Source organism: Poecilia reticulata, linkage group LG2, assembly GCF_000633615.1.
Source record: "Poecilia reticulata strain Guanapo linkage group LG2, Guppy_female_1.0+MT, whole genome shotgun sequence".
NCBI lineage: Eukaryota > Metazoa > Chordata > Actinopteri > Cyprinodontiformes > Poeciliidae > Poecilia > Poecilia reticulata.
Genome location: NC_024332.1, coordinates 1570070 through 1587705, shown reverse-complemented (window position 1 = coordinate 1587705; position 17636 = coordinate 1570070). Strand labels below are relative to the sequence as shown.

General features: G+C 39.8%; 1 protein-coding gene across 5 annotated transcripts in view; it reads right to left on the bottom strand.

The window, feature by feature from the left end:
* The window catches only part of zranb3 (zinc finger, RAN-binding domain containing 3), a 98841-nt gene that overhangs the window by 59214 nt on the left and 21991 nt on the right, over positions 1-17636 (bottom strand). For all 5 annotated transcript variants that reach the window (XM_008428572.2, XM_008428564.2, XM_008428541.2 and 2 more), the window contains exons 6-12: positions 15969-16054; positions 13177-13348; positions 10034-10168; positions 5494-5613; positions 932-1051; positions 525-704; positions 181-354 (exon numbers count right to left, since the gene is read on the bottom strand). In XM_008428572.2, coding sequence (XP_008426794.1) covers positions 181-354; positions 525-704; positions 932-1051; positions 5494-5613; positions 10034-10168; positions 13177-13348; positions 15969-16054 — 987 coding nt within the window. The remainder of the gene's footprint in view (positions 1-180; positions 355-524; positions 705-931; positions 1052-5493; positions 5614-10033; positions 10169-13176; positions 13349-15968; positions 16055-17636) is intronic.

Genomic DNA, 17636 nt, shown 5'->3' with positions numbered 1-17636 from the left:
AATACAATTTTATTTGATTTTTGATTAGATTTTGCTTGAGTTAAACACATTGAAATTCTTATGCAACAAAGTGTAGAAAGTATCAATGGGTAAGAATGTTTTTGCAAGAAAAGATACCAACAGGGAATGTGGTAAATGTAAAATGACTTGACTTTGAATCAGAGATTCTGAGAAACTCACATAGGAGAAGAAAATGTCATCGTTCACATTTCTTGTGTTTCCCTCCAGCGGTAGCGCCATCTCACTCGGCGTCCAAGCGCTGGCAAGGCTGAGGAACTCCCACTTGTCCTTGTCACCTTCATCAGCCTTCAGGTATTCCTTCCTGCCGTTCAATGTGCTACCAGTAACCATTTCCTGGAAGTCACACAACATTCAGCTTTAATCTGTCTTTTTTTTCTATTTAGCTCTAAAATATTTTTATTAGTCACGCTTCATATGAAGTAAACATGACTGTCACGACTGAGAGTTTCAGCAGCTTTGCGTGAATTAATCCCAGCATGCTTGCATAATGTCGTCAGCGCTACCTTCCTGTTGAGCATGGACCACATGACTGTGTCAAAGGTGCCCTTGGCGATGAGGTAGTGCACGTTGACAGAGGACGTCTGCCCGATGCGGTGAGCGCGGTCTTCCGCCTGCTTCATGTGTCCGGGGTTCCAGTAGAGCTCGGCAAACACCACATGGCTGGCAGCGGTGAAGGTCAAACCCTAAACACAGCACACACATACACACACACACACACACACACACAGAAATGCAGCATAATTTGAGCAAAAATGCACAATACAAGCACACTTAAACTCTCAAAAAATAGAGGATACTTCTTCTGACTGGAATGCCTATTTGCCACTTCATATTTTTATTTACTTTTCAGCTAAAACAGGAAAAACAATACGGTGATTCATAGTTCAGCAGTAAGTTTTTATCATAGTACCTGACCGGCTGCTTGGATACTGAGGATGGCGACTCGGGTTTCTGGGTCGCTCTGGAATTTGTGAACTAACTTGATTCGCTCCGATGAAGGCACGCTGCCGTCGATTCGGATGTACCCAGCCTGGCAGACGAGAGGAGACATGTTTTAGTGATTAATTTATGTTTAAAAAGTGCTACTTGTGCTATGGCAAAGCAATAACACTACTGTTTTTTGTTGTTTTTTTTAAATAAAAAAAAAAAGAAACAAATTCTAGGTACTAAAATTAGAGTTCTGGAAACAGCTAAGGTGTCATCAATTAATAATATAACCTCAAGTTGGAACTTGTAAGAAAGAAAAACTATTGGATTTGGTTGTGTTGTTACGAGTTAGGCTACATGCTAACTGATATTAGCAATACAACCTGAATACCATGTGCACTGCTCAAAAAAATAAAGGGACCACTTAAACACTTAAGTGAACACTTAAGCGTTCCCTTTTTTTTTAGCAGTATATTTTTCTGCATATTTTGTCTTCAGAAGGAGAAATAAACACATTTGCAGATAATTAGATAACTAATCAAGCAGCCATTCTGGGAACTGTAACAGTTTCTCAAACTTTTCTAAGAAAGCTTGAGAAATTATGATGGTGAAGATGTATAATTTTAAAAAACTACCAAAAAAATAAAAGCAAGGTGACAAAACGTGAACCAAAGATAATGTTTCACTATAGCACAACAAGTGGAAGTTAAATACTTCAATAAAAACAATATATACGTTATATTCTACAGTTAGCCATTAGCTAGTGAAAGTGTTTCAGCAATTAACTATTATTAGCCAGATAATTCTCTCAAATGTTGAATGACAAAAACAAAACTAGAAAAAAGTATAAATGTCAACTTTAATCTAAAATACAGACTAATAAACCTACAAAAATATTCTTGCCCCGGATCCCTCTGGGCGTGTTAGCTTGCTAGCATTTGTAAAACCACATGCTAACAATTAACTGCTACTCTATTACTAATTAGCCAGAAAATTCTCTCAAATGTTTGAAGACAAAAATAAAATTAGAAGAAAAATGCATATGAAAAATATAAATGTCCCATATAATGTAAAATTGACACAAATTTACTTAAAGAAGAAAAATAAATACTCTTACCCTGCATCCCCCTTGGATGCTAGCTTGCTAGAATGTTAGCCAGTTTTTGGTTGTTGAGAAACAGTGCTAATAAAATTAAAATGTCTTTTTTAGGTGCTAAATCACACTTTAACAGTGACATTATGGAATAACAAAAAAGGAGCAGCTAAATTAATCAGAAAATCTAGAGTTATTGCTAACAATCTATTTTCAGCTGTGGTTTTGCCAGATATCTCTCCTATAGGCAGGAGAAAAGCTAATGAATAAAGTATGATTGAAGGTTTTCAGGTGTAGTAGGTTGAGCCTTATTATCCAAAAACTCCTTTATGAATATAGTATAAAAGATTACACAGATAACTAGAGATGATTAGGGAAGTAGGGTTTTCTGCACTCTTCACTGAATATAATTATGGTTCATCCTATGAAAAGGCTGAGGTTTCATTTCTTCCAAGCTATTTTATTACTCTGTATTCTCTCCATCTTTACTAGACATTTTAAAATGAGCACATCATGCAGCCCTGATCATAAAAACCTTTTGTAAAGTAGGTAAACAGAAGAGAAACACAACTGAAATCAAGGTTTTTTTTTAATTAAAACATGAATTTGACATTCTGCCGGCTACTACTGCACTATGGAGACTGAACTCTTTTGATTTGGGTCCATCAGTCCTGTGGAGCAACACAGTGGCCAACAGTGGGACGTAATGTTCCCACTGCGCTGCTCCCAGATGTTAACTCAAATGTGACGGCATGAATACATGAAAGATTTCTGGAACAATAAAATGTCAAATAAACATATCCACTCATTTCTGTGGAAATTAGCACCTTAAACTGAAAAAAACCCAACACAAGTCAATCTGATAATTGAACTGGGATCTTTATTGTTTGATTTAATCAGTGCTCAACAACCTTCTCATCAGTTCACCAGCAGGTGAGACACACGGAGCACTAAAACAGTGACGTTATGGCCGTCTGTGCCAAGGCTTCACATCTCCCGGCGTTGCATGACGTTCCTTTTTTTAGCTCGTCGCTGTTAATTGGTGAGCGCGAACACACCGCGGAGTGAGCGTCTCAAGGAGGAATGTGCTATCACACCTCGTGCCATCACATTACATTCGAATGACAACTTCTCGACCTCTGCTATGCACACAAATGCACACTTGAACTGCTTCACAGGTTGCTGACGCCAACCTAGGAGAATATGTTCGCTTGTAATGAGTTGATGAAGAAAAGAAAAAAAAAAACTTATGAAGAAAAGTTTACTTCCCCGAGAAAAAAAAGTAAAATAGGATGCAGTTTACTTGAAGAATTTGGAGATTCTTATCAGGCGATATGAGTAATTTGTTAATTATTTAAATATTGTGCCCGCATTTAATTATACACCTGCAACCGGCTGAAAAGCACTAGATTTTAATAATTCATGACGGCTAACATCTGCTGTCAGTACAAGCTCTACTTGTGAGCACAGACATCATTACTCTGTCAAAGTAAATCGCAACTATGACTGAGTTTCGCTTTATAAACCCAGCGGGACTATGGATGAAAGAATAAAACTAAAACATGGGGCCAATTATGTCTGATAAGCCAGAAAGGAAGTGTGAAATATAAATGCACTCTGCACGATTAGTATCTCCAGGTTACATTTAATAGGCAATGAAAGTCTCTGGAGTTGGAACGTTAAATGGAAATATGAAACTAAAGACAGAGAAAACAGCCTGTGCTTTTGTTGCAAAGTGATCTGTGCTGCCGGTGTAAAATGTAAACTCTGAGTCATTTGACAAACTCTGTGCAGGCCGCTTCAGCACAGACATCATTCAGGAACCAAACTGGAGCTTTCTTTGTCAAACATTGCAGCAAACGCATTAAATAAATTAGATAAATGTTGACTTTGTCAGCTGATTTTATTTGTTGAGACACATCTGCAAATTATTTTTACTTATATCCAAGAATGGCCACCAAAGTCAAATTGTACAAATCTAAAACTCTTCTCTAAACTACCAACTGCACTCCTTTTGGAGTAACTAATATTTTTAACCACAATATGTTATATGTAAAGTCTTGAAGCCATACAGGTTCCTGAAACCAGCTGGAACCAATATTCAACTTTGTCAAGATTTACAAATTGAGATTTAGCAAAATAAAAAAAAAATTAGGTGAACATCTAAATGATCTGCCTGATACCATAAAAGAAATATCAAACCTACCAGGCTGGTAAAGCAGATCACCACCGCAAAAAAAAAACCTTGATAATTACGATGAGACGCCCTGTCTCTGTAATCAGTCGGGTATTGTGTTTAAGGCAGCAGGACAAAAAGTAGCAAACAAAAAAATATAAAAAATTAAAAATACTGGTGGTGCTTTCATGTTCTGAGGAACGTAGTGAGTTTATGCACATCAACGGTGCTTTATTTGTTTCTTAATGCTTTGTTTCCTCTCTTAGAAGCTTAACCTAATACTTTGGTAGATCTGGCTGCCTTGTGGTGTGAGGTCAGATTTTCTGATTTGACTTAATGTCATGAAAAAACATCCGATTTAAGCAACCAAGTCGGAAGCAGACAAGAATTATAAGCCAGAAAAAGCCCAATCACCAATTTGTTATATACTCATTCATTACCATTTTGAGAAATTTTTTTAATCTCCATGGCAACCATTCAGCTACACAAAACGCCTGGTTGGACCTAGCTCCGCCTCCAAGGACCAAGCTCCTCCTCAGAGCTGGAGTACGAAAGCTTCCCAGCTTCTCTTCCCCTCCGGCTCTCCCACTCAGCTCCTTCAGACTAGCCAGCAGCAATTAGCAAACACTTGGAGGAACTGTAGAGCTCCTTATAAGAGTTACTTCTCAGTGAAAAGCTGGTATAAACGTCGCTAAAGAGTTAACAGAGGAGCCATGTTGGGCTGACTTCATGAAGGCGGTGTTTCAGAAAGAGTAGGAGTTCTTAAAGAAACAGAGACCCAATTTCAACGCGTTGAATTACTTGATTGTGCTATTGGCCCTTTAAGATTAAAAGTTTAAAATAATTTTAAAATGGAACAAGATAAAATGTGCTAAATTCAAGTAGCAAATTCATTTAATCTGCAGAAATTTCTCTGCCAAAACCCAAAATTTACTGAATTTCAATTTGAGGAGCAAGAGCCCTCATTTTCACTCTCAAGACTTACACTGGACCCATCAAAACTATTATCCTACAGTCAGATTTAATGCATCTTGCACTAACATATACACTGAACTCCCACCTTTATCTTAGCGCAAAATAAACCCAAACAATTTTGAATGTTAGAGTAGAATTTCAGGCACAAAATCACAGAGGAAATATTGTATCCTGCGACTAAATTGAAGACATATACTAGCATCTCCTCTAACAGCATGATTGTTTCTGCATCCAGAATTGTGTTATATGCAACAAAATGTCTGTTTTCTGTTTCAAGACGCACCACGCCGCCTGGGGTTACCTTGGCCTCAATGGCGGCTTCGGTGCAGGCCTGCAGCATGGTGAGGTGGTGGGCGAACACCAGGAACTTCAGCTGCTCTGCCTCCAGCACCATCTTAATGTAGTCCTTCACAGCTCCCGCCTGACCCCACATGCACACAGAAATAGACACGAATGAAAGAGAGACACTGAATCCATCATGCCGCCGCTCCGCCACACAGCGGCAAGATCAGTAAAGAAGTCAATTAATCACCGCTGCATCCTTTCTGTGTGATCGATTCGCTATTGAATGCCGGGGATCCTGACTTTAAAAGCAGCGAGCAAACGCGGCGGCCAGGGCGCATTTGTCAGCTTGCAGATAGCGAGAGCAAATCGATAGCTCGCAACTCGGCAATATGACTGGTGTGTGTGTGTGTGTGCTCTTTTTGATTAAGGCGACAATAGGGGCGTAAAAATCCACATATTGACACGTGATCGATCGGAGAAACAAGGAGTTTCAGTACTAAATCAAAGGTTTCGTATTTCAGCTGGAGTTTCAGCGCCATATTTGTTGACACCTCTGGAAAAAACACGTAAAAATCCTTGAAGTAAATCAGTTTCACACTTGACAAAATGCAATATTTACTGGTTTTACTGTGCGGTGTCTTTTATGACGATAACAAATTTTGCTGGGCGATAAATTGTCCCAGAACTTATTGCGATAAACGTTAATATTGTTGTTTTCAGACCATTTCCAAGTAATATAATAGCAATACTGACATTCTCAAGGCTAAGTTTTAAATTCGGATGAACATTTAAACACTGGAACTGGAAGACATTTGAAATAACCAAAATAAATTAAGAAAACAAAAAATAAAATGAACAATGAAGTCTCTGCAAACAAAGGGAGACCAAATCAGTTTTGGTAGGAAGAGAGAGAAAAGAGAAAAATTATAAATCAAGCAAATGAAAATGATTGAGTTTCTTTTAATTTACAACGCGATTGACTTTGAACTGCCTTGTTGCTGAAATGTACCAAGATATGATTCTTACTCATGATAGCGCTCTACTCTTGGGATCTTGTTGCCACTGTTACGCAATGCAACAACTGTCCGAAAGTTAAAAAAAGTAGCTGCAAACAGCCTTCCAGAATGTGCTCGAAGAAACTTACTCTGTCTTATTTCTTCTTTCTAGAATGGCATGTTCTCTTATTTTGCACGTTTTGAAGCATCACGTCATATTTATGATCCAGGGATTGCAGTTAAATTGATTTTGTATCAACTATTATGTATTCCAATCACTGATGTTCTCAAGTTAAAGGTTGTAATATTCTGGATTTTTCAGAGTTTTTTAACCAGGCTGCCAGTAAATGTGGAGGCTGCTGCACATAACAGAAAAATCAAGTTGACTGGGCTTATGTTTAAGAAGAAATAATGGGACTGCATTTGAAACATTTTCAGATTTTTTTATTTTTTTATAATAAAAAAAATAAAAAAAAGTTGGGTCCTGTTAGCTGTCAAAGTGTCAACTGCAGTGCAAAATTAATGCGGCGAGTGTCTTGAATGCGTCACTCCTGACTTATTGGCTCTTTTCTTCCTTATGTAACACTTTCGTTTTTTTTTTTGTCTCTGTTGGTTTTTGTTTTATTTATGAAGCGAAGCAGCAACAATGTGTGAGAAAAGATCAGAGCCCAAATTTAACAGCCTATTGCTTGTTTCTTGTTTTGAAGTTCCTGACCTTGATTGACAGTGTGAAGCTAACAATCACCTCCCCTAACTCAATAAAAAAAAAGGAGGCAAAAAGCGAGGGAGTTAACTGTGCCCTGCAGATATCCGTACCTATCATGTCAGGGTGTGTGTGTGTGTGTGGCCGTCATGGAGCATCCGGACTCGGCTCATTTAGGAGCCCCCGGGCTCACCGGGGCGACCGAGAATAGCACCAACTAGTGAGGACATATTGAGGTTTGATTTGAGTCTAACAGAGCCCTTACGAGGCGCTTTTCGCCTCTGTGGTGTGAATCCAGCTCCTAAAATCTCCCCCCACAAACCTGACAACCTCCGCAGCCGTCACACCTGCTCTGGAGGGAGAACCTCTGCTGATAATTAGCCGATGCGCCCAATAATGAATCTGTCCGCCAGGCCCGCCGACCCTGTTCTGATCAGAGGGATCCTCATTACTGACGGCTTGGCTTTGCCCGCTTCCTTCCGCCGAGTTTAATTAGTGCATAAACTTCTCGGCTGTCTGAAACGGACCCGTTATCTTTCGCTTTAAAGTCCGGCTTCAGAGCTGTCCTCTCTGGGTAATTGGGAGCAGATGCTTGGCGGGTAAAGCAACAAAAATACCCCAAAGGCGTTTGGCAGCTCTGTCGCCTGGCGGTGCTGGGAGGCAGGCAGGGCCCGCGTTGCTCCTCAGAGCGACATACATGTTAGAACTTATCACACCACTCCACCCTCCCAATGATCCAGAAAAAGGAAGCACTGTTGTTTTTTTGTTTGTTTGTTTTTTCCCCCCACTAAAATACCAAAAGTGTGTTGAACTCTGAAAGGAAATGAGATTGGTCCGGGAGTATTGGCCTTGAGGTGGATGTAATGAAAGGAGGTCCAGACTTAGGCTAAACTAAGCAGAAATCCAATCAGTAAACAACACCAAGTACAAAAAAAGAAAAGCAGGATCCAAGCTTGGAGGCAGGCGGAGCGAGCGGCGTGTCAATGATTGCATTTGGTAGTTATCTCCGGTCTTTGTTAACCTCGGGGCGACGCTCCTCATGGCTGAGGGACTTTAGCTAATTGAGAGGAATGCCAGCCCTCGAACGCGGACAGATGGCGGTTTATTCACCTACAAATACAAGAGACGGCGGAGACGCCTGTTCTCGGAGCTCCCATGATTAGCGAGCAAGGGCGGGGGGCGGATCAGACGGCGAAGGCTTTATTACGGCAAAAATGTTTCCTCTGAATGTAAATGAATGTTGGATTCCAGTGGCTTTGACCCCGGCATCCTTCCTGCAGGATGCGTCCAGCCACYTTYMMWSAKASSKCRWYCWCCSMSWYMTWAAAAAAAAAAAAAAAAAAAAAAAAAAAAWGGCATCTCTGTTAAACTGAGAGYMGAACGGGTTTCCATGGCAACAGCATCACAGAGATTCTATTTTAGTGCGGTGTGTAACTTTGATATAAGGTGTAATCAAGCCAGGCTGGACGCGGCTAAATAATGCCTCGGTTATAACTCCCCTACTTTGTCTAAGTGCTTTCACTGGTCACCATTAGGCTCTGTTACCATGGCGACGCTTTCCCATGAGATCTCCCGTGAGCACACAGCCGAGCGTGCTGAGAATGATGCCGCGCCATCCATTCACCGCGTCAAGTCCAACAACAGCACCTGAAGATGTCAAACGTTCTGGATTTTTAACTTTCTGTTTCCTCTTTAATGTTCTCTAAAAAAAACTCTGAGGTTTTAATAAACAGGTGGACTTTATTTACTAATTTAAACGGCTCTGAAGCTAGTTTGTTGCTCTAGATTTTGTTTACCGCTCGCTAAAAAGTTAGTTATGCTAACCATAAAGCATTAATTATAAATATTAGCTCCAATAATGCTAAAACAAAACACTAACAAGGTATTTAGCAGAAGCTAATGCTAACAAGCTAACTTCAATTCAAATTCTATCTACTTTAAAATCTTAAAAGAATCGATAATCCATAGTCGATAACCAAAACTTCAACATCAATGTCAAAATTACAAAACAGTATATCAGGGATATCTGGAAATTTAGAGGAAGCTAAATGCGCTAAACGTTTTTAAAGTTATCTAAACAAAAAAAATTTGCTCTGCTATTAGCGCATTAGAGGAAGTGGAAACTTTCCACTGGATGTAACAAATTAAAAGAGGGTGAATACAAATGCAACTTTACTTGTAACAAATATTTAAAACAAAGAACCATTTTCTTCATGCTCACAACTATAAGTTTAGTGAATTTACCAGAAATATACAAAGCAGTTTGTGGTTCAAGTTTCAGGACTTTATGAACAATGTTTCAGAGTTTTACATTTCACCTACTTTACAAGTAACATTGCATTACGTCTCTTATTCATCATTTCTTCTAGCTTCAGTTTTGTGGCAATAATTCAGTGCTCAGGTACAGACTAATGCACTGAAAAGATGTTTACATATCTAATCTATATTTTATAATTCAATTTAGCAAGATTTTTACACATCAGACAACACAATTAGCTAAATTTACTTCAGTGTAGCTCACTTGGCCATTGTAATTCGCTGACTAGACCAGAAGTTGTGCTTGAAATCATTGTTGTCTTGAGTTAGCAGAGATAATCTTTAATTAGAAATCACTGCTGTGCATTAAAATGTCACATTTAAGGATGATTTTTCTGGATTAGTCAGAACTTTATTATGCGAGGTTTTAGTTGCAGTGAAGAATGTTACTACCCAGCTGCTAAAAGTGTTTTTCGGCACCAGTGCAGAGCTTCCTCTGACTTTTTCATACCTTTCAGACAAATAAAGAGTAAACCCAACTTTATCAACTATTCACTGGACTGGAGGAATCAGGACATTTGAAGCAGCTGGTCTCCCTTTACCTTGGCAATAGCTGTTTGTTTGTACATCTGTGTAACCAGACTCATGACCTCTGTGAAGGGGTTTTCCGTAGCGGCGACCCCTGACCCCAGTCCCTTCATCAGCCTCTCCCACTCGGCGAAGCAGGCCGAGGCCTCCTGCACAAAAGAGAGCACAAAGACGGTGAGGCTGTGTCCTTTAATCCTTCATCCAGCCTCCTCTTCTCTCTTGTTCTCGCCTGTTATTGAGATATAAAGGGCAAAACAATTAATGGTGCTGCTGGGTGTCCTACTTTTTTCCTGGAAGAGATAGAAAGAAACAGAGAGAGAGATGGAGAATTCCCAAGGATGCTTCCCCCCTCCGACTGGGCTGCTGTGTTAGGTGGGTCATGAGCGTCTCCCAATTATAGCCGCCTTGTGACAAGCCGGGGTCGAAGATGGAGAAGCAGCCCAGCCGCTACAATAAATCAAAAGGCGCCTCGCCCGCTCTCAAGGTGATTGGCGAGGAGTATTTAAGGCGGGAGCGAAGATCGCAGTGGGGAAGGCTGCCTGCGAAGAGCAGCATATGTTTCCGTCCGCTCATAAACAAAACACGCCGAGGGAATCTGAGTTTGTTTTACCGGGACGGAGCTCAATCATGATGAACTGGTAGAAAACCTCGTTTGACGGCGGTTTCCCCAACCTTTTCCTCAAACTTCAATGACGTTAGTGAAACAGTAAAAGTATGCTGTGTATTTGTTTCAACCTGTTCCTATTTTTAGATATAAAATGTATGGGAGTCCATCTGAATCTGAATTAATGCGAGTTACAACATTTACATTCCCTGAAAATGCACCACACTTTTCAGATTTTAATTTATTTATCTTTTTCCTTACGTCTCACAATTAGTCTACGACAAATTTGAGCCAAGTGCAGCGCCTGTCAAAAAGTAACTGTATTTTATTACATAGTAAATAGGTACACAAACATCCAGCAACATTTTCTCAAAAATCAGACTTAAGCATAGCAATTCCTTTAAACTAAACAATCATATTTTAGTTGTGTTGCTGAACAAAGACAAAACTTTCTTTCTAGGAAGTTATTTTTGTAATTTACCATCTATTAAAAGAGCGCCCCTCGGATTAATTTCACTTCCTGCTACGGTGGGAGTGAAATTACTGTAATAACTCGATATTCCTTTCAGAAACTGCTGGAATTTTTCAGATGGCGCAAAGTGTCGCAGAGTTACGGTACTGCAAATGTGTCTGGATCGTCGCCGATATGTTCAGAGAAGAGGGATTAATAAAGCAAAACAAGTGAGACCTTATATATTTCAGATCAACGATGATTTATAACAAACTTTACAAAAATTTTTATTAATTTTTTTTTTTACTAAGGAGTAAAAAATGTTTCTTTTTTTGTTTTTTATATAAAATTCAAATGAGATTTTTATGAATATAAACAACATTCAAGTATTTGAAAATTATGATTTTTGTTTAGAAACAACACAGTTATTAAGCAGGAGACGTATTAGACCTAACATGCATCAATTCATGCAACTGTGCATTAATTTACTGTAATTTGCATTAGTAAAGTAATTTTTTTTCTCAATTTTATCTTTATTTATACTGAGTTGAAGCTACAAAATCCCACAGCTGGATGATTAATACAATGCAACAGGAAGAAGACGCTTTCTCAGAGCGCTGCATATCAAATGACGCAACGCTGTGAAGCCAGAGGTGAACCTTGCCTGATTAGGAACACATAAAAGGAGGTCAAAGGTGAAGCCAAAGAAAATGAGAAAACTAGGAAAGCTTAATAACAACAGGACACACACATATATACTGTATATACACATATATATATAGCAAATGCATATTTGTGTTTACTGAATTGGTATGTCAAGGATGAATGTTAAATAGCATCCTTGATGTTTGTCTGTGTGCGCTCAGCCTCTTCTCTGTTTATTTCCTATTAAAACTACATTCAAGCATTCACACATTCTATATAATTTCCCTGTTTTAAAAAATAAACACACACACACACACACACACAAAAGCCACCATAGTGCGAAAGCGCTCCACCCGCGATGATATTCGCCAGGCTAACGCTGACTAAAGGCCAGAGCTGAAAACGTAAAGGGCAGCAGGGGCATAAAAAGTGTCTGGCGGTGGAAGATAAAAGCCATCATTAGGGAGTAAAATGAGATAGGAGGAATAAACAGGCGGTGAGTGGCCCTGGCATTCGGTATATATTGTCAGTTAGCTACACTATGCTTCAAAGGATAGCTTGTTTGGATGAAAATAATGTCCTCTCTGTGTTTTATGTTTCACATATTGTGCAGATTTCGCTGCTCTCTGGAAGCACAATAGTGCTGGATTTGGCCTCTTCACACCTCCATTTCCTACCTCCTGAAACCGCTCCACTTAGCTGCTTTAGGACGCATTCTTTTATCCTAAACGACAAATATGATCCATCAAGTAGATATAAAGCAAAAAAAAAAAAAAAAAAGCCAGTGGAGAAATTCGAGCGCCAACAACAAGGCGCAGCGTGAACTTTCCCTGCTCTAATTGTTGTTGCTATGTAGCAACACAAACCACTTCTAGCTCCCAATTAAAGCGTCCCTTAGCATTTAGGGAGAATGGGATAAAAACCCCGCATCATCACTTTTCCGAGCAACCTCCTCATTGTGGTGTCACTCCCGGCTCCGAACGTTAATTACCGCTGAAAAAGCACCTCCACTGTTCCCCCCTCACCTGCTGATATGATATAAAATACAACAAAAGCTGCCCGGTGGACGCCGGCATTGTTATTGTTTCCCAACGGGGGCCTGAACCGACAGAACGGCGGAACCCGGAGGTCGAGGTCGCATTAGCATCCGGACGAGGATTCAGACGGAACGCGGCGCGGCGTGGGAGGCGGGAAACCGGCAGCCGCAACTTTTGGGGAAACTAAAAGAGATACAAACGCCCACGTGTGAGGCGTGACATTTACTCTACAAATACTCTGATATCCTCTTTGTGATGGAGGAGCAGGAGGAGGCTCAAGCTGAAAGAGAGACGTCATAAATCTTAAGACAGAGGCAGAAACTTTTTAAAGTATGAACAAGCGAGAACAATTTATTTCATTTCGTGTGATAGATGCCGCAGCCAACAGTAGATCTATCAAAGTTATGTCAAACCGAGCACCTTGGCAGCCTCCTTGGGCAGGTCAAAGGGGATGCGTTGACGGATTTTCGGAGGCAGCTGACTCAGAACTTCGGCTTTGAGTCGACGGATCATGATCTGGCTCAGCCGCCGGTGCAGCTCCTCTAGGTTGGACGCGCCATGACAGTCCCACTGCCTGCGAGGCCCAAAATACCTGGAGAGACACACATTGAAAGGGTATTTATATTCTGAACCTTGTACTTGTATCACTTTAGTTGCACATTTTGTCAGTTTTTATCCAAAAACTTTAGTAGAGTAGTGCAAGGATAATTATACAATTAGCAAACAGCTGGATTTAGAAGTGCAAATTTAGTTTTGCCAAATATTCTCAATTGGATTTACCATAGTTTCTGGACAATAAGTCACTTTTTTTTTTTTTTTTTTTTTTTTTTTGTAGTTTGACTGTTTGACAACTCATAGTCCGGTAGATTTGTTGCATTTTCACTTGGTGCAGTTCCCTTTCACACTGCATTGTGTCACGCGATCTAAACCATTTCAAAAACCCGTTCCCCTCCTTGCCTGTGGGGGCGCTGCAACAATCGCTGAAGGAAACGACACAAAAACCTCAAAAGAAGACACTTTCTTCTTCTTCATAAAATGTAAACAAAAATGGAGATTGTAGCGTTTATAGGACTTGTCTTTGATAAAAGACTACAAGACATTTTTTCCGCTCTGACTCTCACATTTGTTTTGGTTGTATTTACCCAGAATACCCTGTGTTATAGTCCACATCCTGTGTCTCCAGTCTATATAGCATCCACATATACTTTGAAACTGCGCATTTTGCACCATCTTTGCACACAGATATCATATAACCTTAGTTTTGATGTTTGAAAAAAAAAATTTTAATTCACAATAAGGAACTGCTTTGTGTTGGTTTATCTCAGTAGGTCCTGAAATATGCTGAAGTTTGTGGTTAAATACTTCTGCAAAGCACTGTGGACACTTTTAAACGTTCCCTCTCGGGAGCTGACCAGCTCACTGATTAACTGCTGAGCCGCTCTGCTGAAGCACCCCAGTTTTCACCTAAGGATACTCCGCAAAGCCAGAAACTAAAAACTATTTTGTTTGATTTCTAAGCCGAGGGGTTCGTCACAAAACTCACCATCACATTTTAACAATTTATCAGCCAAATGATTTGTTAGAATTTGAATTGTTAGCACTGGCTGTCCACACAAAAGGCTGGTTATTTGCCATGCTGGCTGAAAGAGTGGACGGGCCTCACATGGAGCTGCCAAAAGTATTTGGTTCACACTTCAGTGTTTAAAGTTTTTGTTGTTGGAAGGTGCAAAACTACTCCTTCTAAAATGTGTTGTTTAAAGCCAGCAAGTTCATGAAGCGACGCCGCTTCTCTGCCCCAAAGATTGCTCTACTTTCTCACTCCAACTTCGCTTTTATGAGTGGTACCGCTCCGTGTCCTCCTCTGTGTCTGTCTCAGAACGGCATTCCCCAGCCGTCATATACAAAGTGTTACCACTGATGGCCCTCCGTTCCGTCCCTGACCAAGCTGATAACTTTGATGGACGTCCAAAGCGATGCGTTTGATGCGTTTGTTCACACGTGTAACTGATCGTCACCGGCTACGAGGACTCGGCGCCAGCTGGCATAGAGCGTCTGGCTTCACTGGTGGCCTGGTTCCTACAACAATCCCTTAAATGAGCAGCAAATCCACTCCACTCTGGAAGGTGAGGATCTGCTAAAACTTTGCTAAAATGTTTTCTAAACCAGAAATAAAGACTGAATGAAAAATTCCTTCACTAAAACAGGTAAAAGAAAACAATAATTACACTTTTGTGGCTTGTAGTTCATAGCAAAAGCATATCTGGACATTGTCTGAGGTTGAAACTAACAGGATTTGCTAAGTATTGTCACATAATTACAGTGCTAACAGGCAGAGATTATAGATGGAAAATGGGGCTGTCTGCAGGTCACATAATGGTCCCATATTGAGTCAGAATATAAATTTTATGTAGAACAATTTTGGGTAAAAAGTGGCAGCCATAGCGATTCTTGATGAGTTTTTCAAGGTGAACAGATTCAATCATCACACATTTGTATCCATTTAGCAGAAGTTTCTTACTTCTGCTAAACAAATTAGACCCAAAATAAAATCCTTTTTGAGTCCAGGCCCAATTAATACCAACTCAGCCTGAGAAAAGTCCAAAATGGGCCCCCATTCGTATGCTAGCTGGACAATGAGGATGCTAACTGCTGTTAGCAATACAAGCTAAAAACAGCTGTTTCATCCGTTTAAGCTAAACATGAGATGAACATGTTCACAAAAACAAAGTGCCCCAATTACTTAATGAAACAAAAATTATAAAACAAATCCTTTCACTAATTTTTTTTATAAAAATGGCAGCCATGTTGGATTTGAGGCAACCAATCTCCGACTTTCCCCGACTTCAGTGAATTCCAGTTAATTTCTTTCTCCAGATCAGAACTTGAAAACGAAACGGTGACACAAACAGGAAAACAATAAACTAATAATGACTCAGTTTAGAGATTTAAGGTTAAAATACAACTTTACTTTGAAGAAGTGTAAAAGTTGTTATAAGAAAGAAACAGATTGAAATGAATTTACTAGCAGCAGTCGAAAACATAATCAAGGCATGGAGGCATTACTTTCATTTTAAAAGAGCGTTGCTAAATGTGTTAGCTTAAAGCACAGAAATGAGTTTCTAGTGATTTACAAATGGCTGCAGGCTTTCAGGAAACCACACATATTATACCTGGCACAATTAGAGAATATGAAGACATTTGGAAAATGTCACCTGTAATGGGCGTTGCAGTATTTCTTGGCGTAGTCTGTCCACGTTCCAAACCTCTTGGGATAGAGGGCATCAATCTGCATAAAAAGCTGGGGGAAAAAAACACAAGAGGTGATAAATTTTCAATATAACTTCACGCCAAACCAAAAGTTAATGTGAATAAGTTCACAGGTGTGAGAGAGAGGGAAACAGAGCTTTGTCTCATGTGGAAAAGACGGGCTTAATAATGAATTAGGGTCCTTGTGACACGATTGTAGGACTGAATGATAAGAGGGAAACATGCTTTATTCAATAATATTGTTGAATATTGAGATTTGAAAAAAATACATATTTAAACACTTCACTTATTTAGCTTTTAAAAACATTTACAAAAGTGACTCAAATCTAGCCTCAAATGTATTAAAAAAATCGTAATTTAACATCTTTATAACACAGTTTGGCTCACTTTTTTTTATAATATTGCTTTAGTTTTATGTTTTTTATTTTATTTGTACTCATTGGCAGTTGCCCAGGGTGGCTATAAAAAGGGGAGCACATGAGCATCAACTAAAAAAAAAAAAGATTATTTTGAGAATAGCTACACGTGTCACCATCCGTAATGGCACAACTTTCTCACGTCGGTTCATGTGACAAATGTAGATCTGCAAAAATAAATTGAACTGCCGTATTTTAAAGGCAACACTTCACAGTCAGCCATTTTGTTTTACCTTGCTAACTTGCTATTGATTTTAAATGTTCATATTTTGTGAATAATCTTTCATTCAGTAAAATTATAACCTTCACTATTACGTTAAATTATATCCCTTACTTCCCTGTTAGTTGTGTAGTTTTTCCTTCCACTTAACTTTCCATTACAGCACTCTGGCAATCCAGATTTCAGTAAGTCTTCCCTATGACTTTGTAGAGCATTATAAAACATCTATGCAACAATATAAATGAGTCCTAATCATGTAAATTAACAGAAATAAAAAAGTTAAATATGAGACTTTAAAGTCAAATTACTGCATTTATTAGTCGTTTCAATCTAAACGACTAAAGTTAAACCCTTTAGAATCAACCAGGCCAAAACTAGATGTTGAATTTAGTCAATTAATGCTGCAGCAGAAAAACATTTTGTGATTCTTCAGCAAATCTTAGGCGGCAGTCGGAGCAGCTACATCTTAGCTGGCACCAGAGTCCCCAGAAAGAGTTAGAGTCTGAGCGAGCGCTCCCACATCTCGCCAATTTCCACCGTTTCTGAAATAATGACGGGTAATCTTCAGCAAGGTGAGCTGAATAAGCAGCCGCAGCGCTGAGCGGCTGTTCTAAATTCAGCACTTGTTCAACAGCAGTTTTGCATTTTTCTCCCCCTCACAAAAGTTGATTTAATGGGGTGGGAGGAATGAGGGCACATCACGAACGGTGCAACATGCCCTGAGCGCTGTGCGAGCGCCATGTCAGGCCCACGGTGAGTAATGATGGCAGCCAGGAGACTGGCACCCAGGCAGGGACAGGGCTTATCAGGCTTATGCTGCGGATGATAAAATGTTATATTGGGCTCTAGTGGCACAGCGAGAGATGATATCTGAAAACTAACCGCACCACTGCAGGCGTGTGGCGGCAGAGACAGGATGGCGTTCGTCACACGCAGCCAATAATACCCCGACTGCGGATGTCTAACAAGAAGTAACT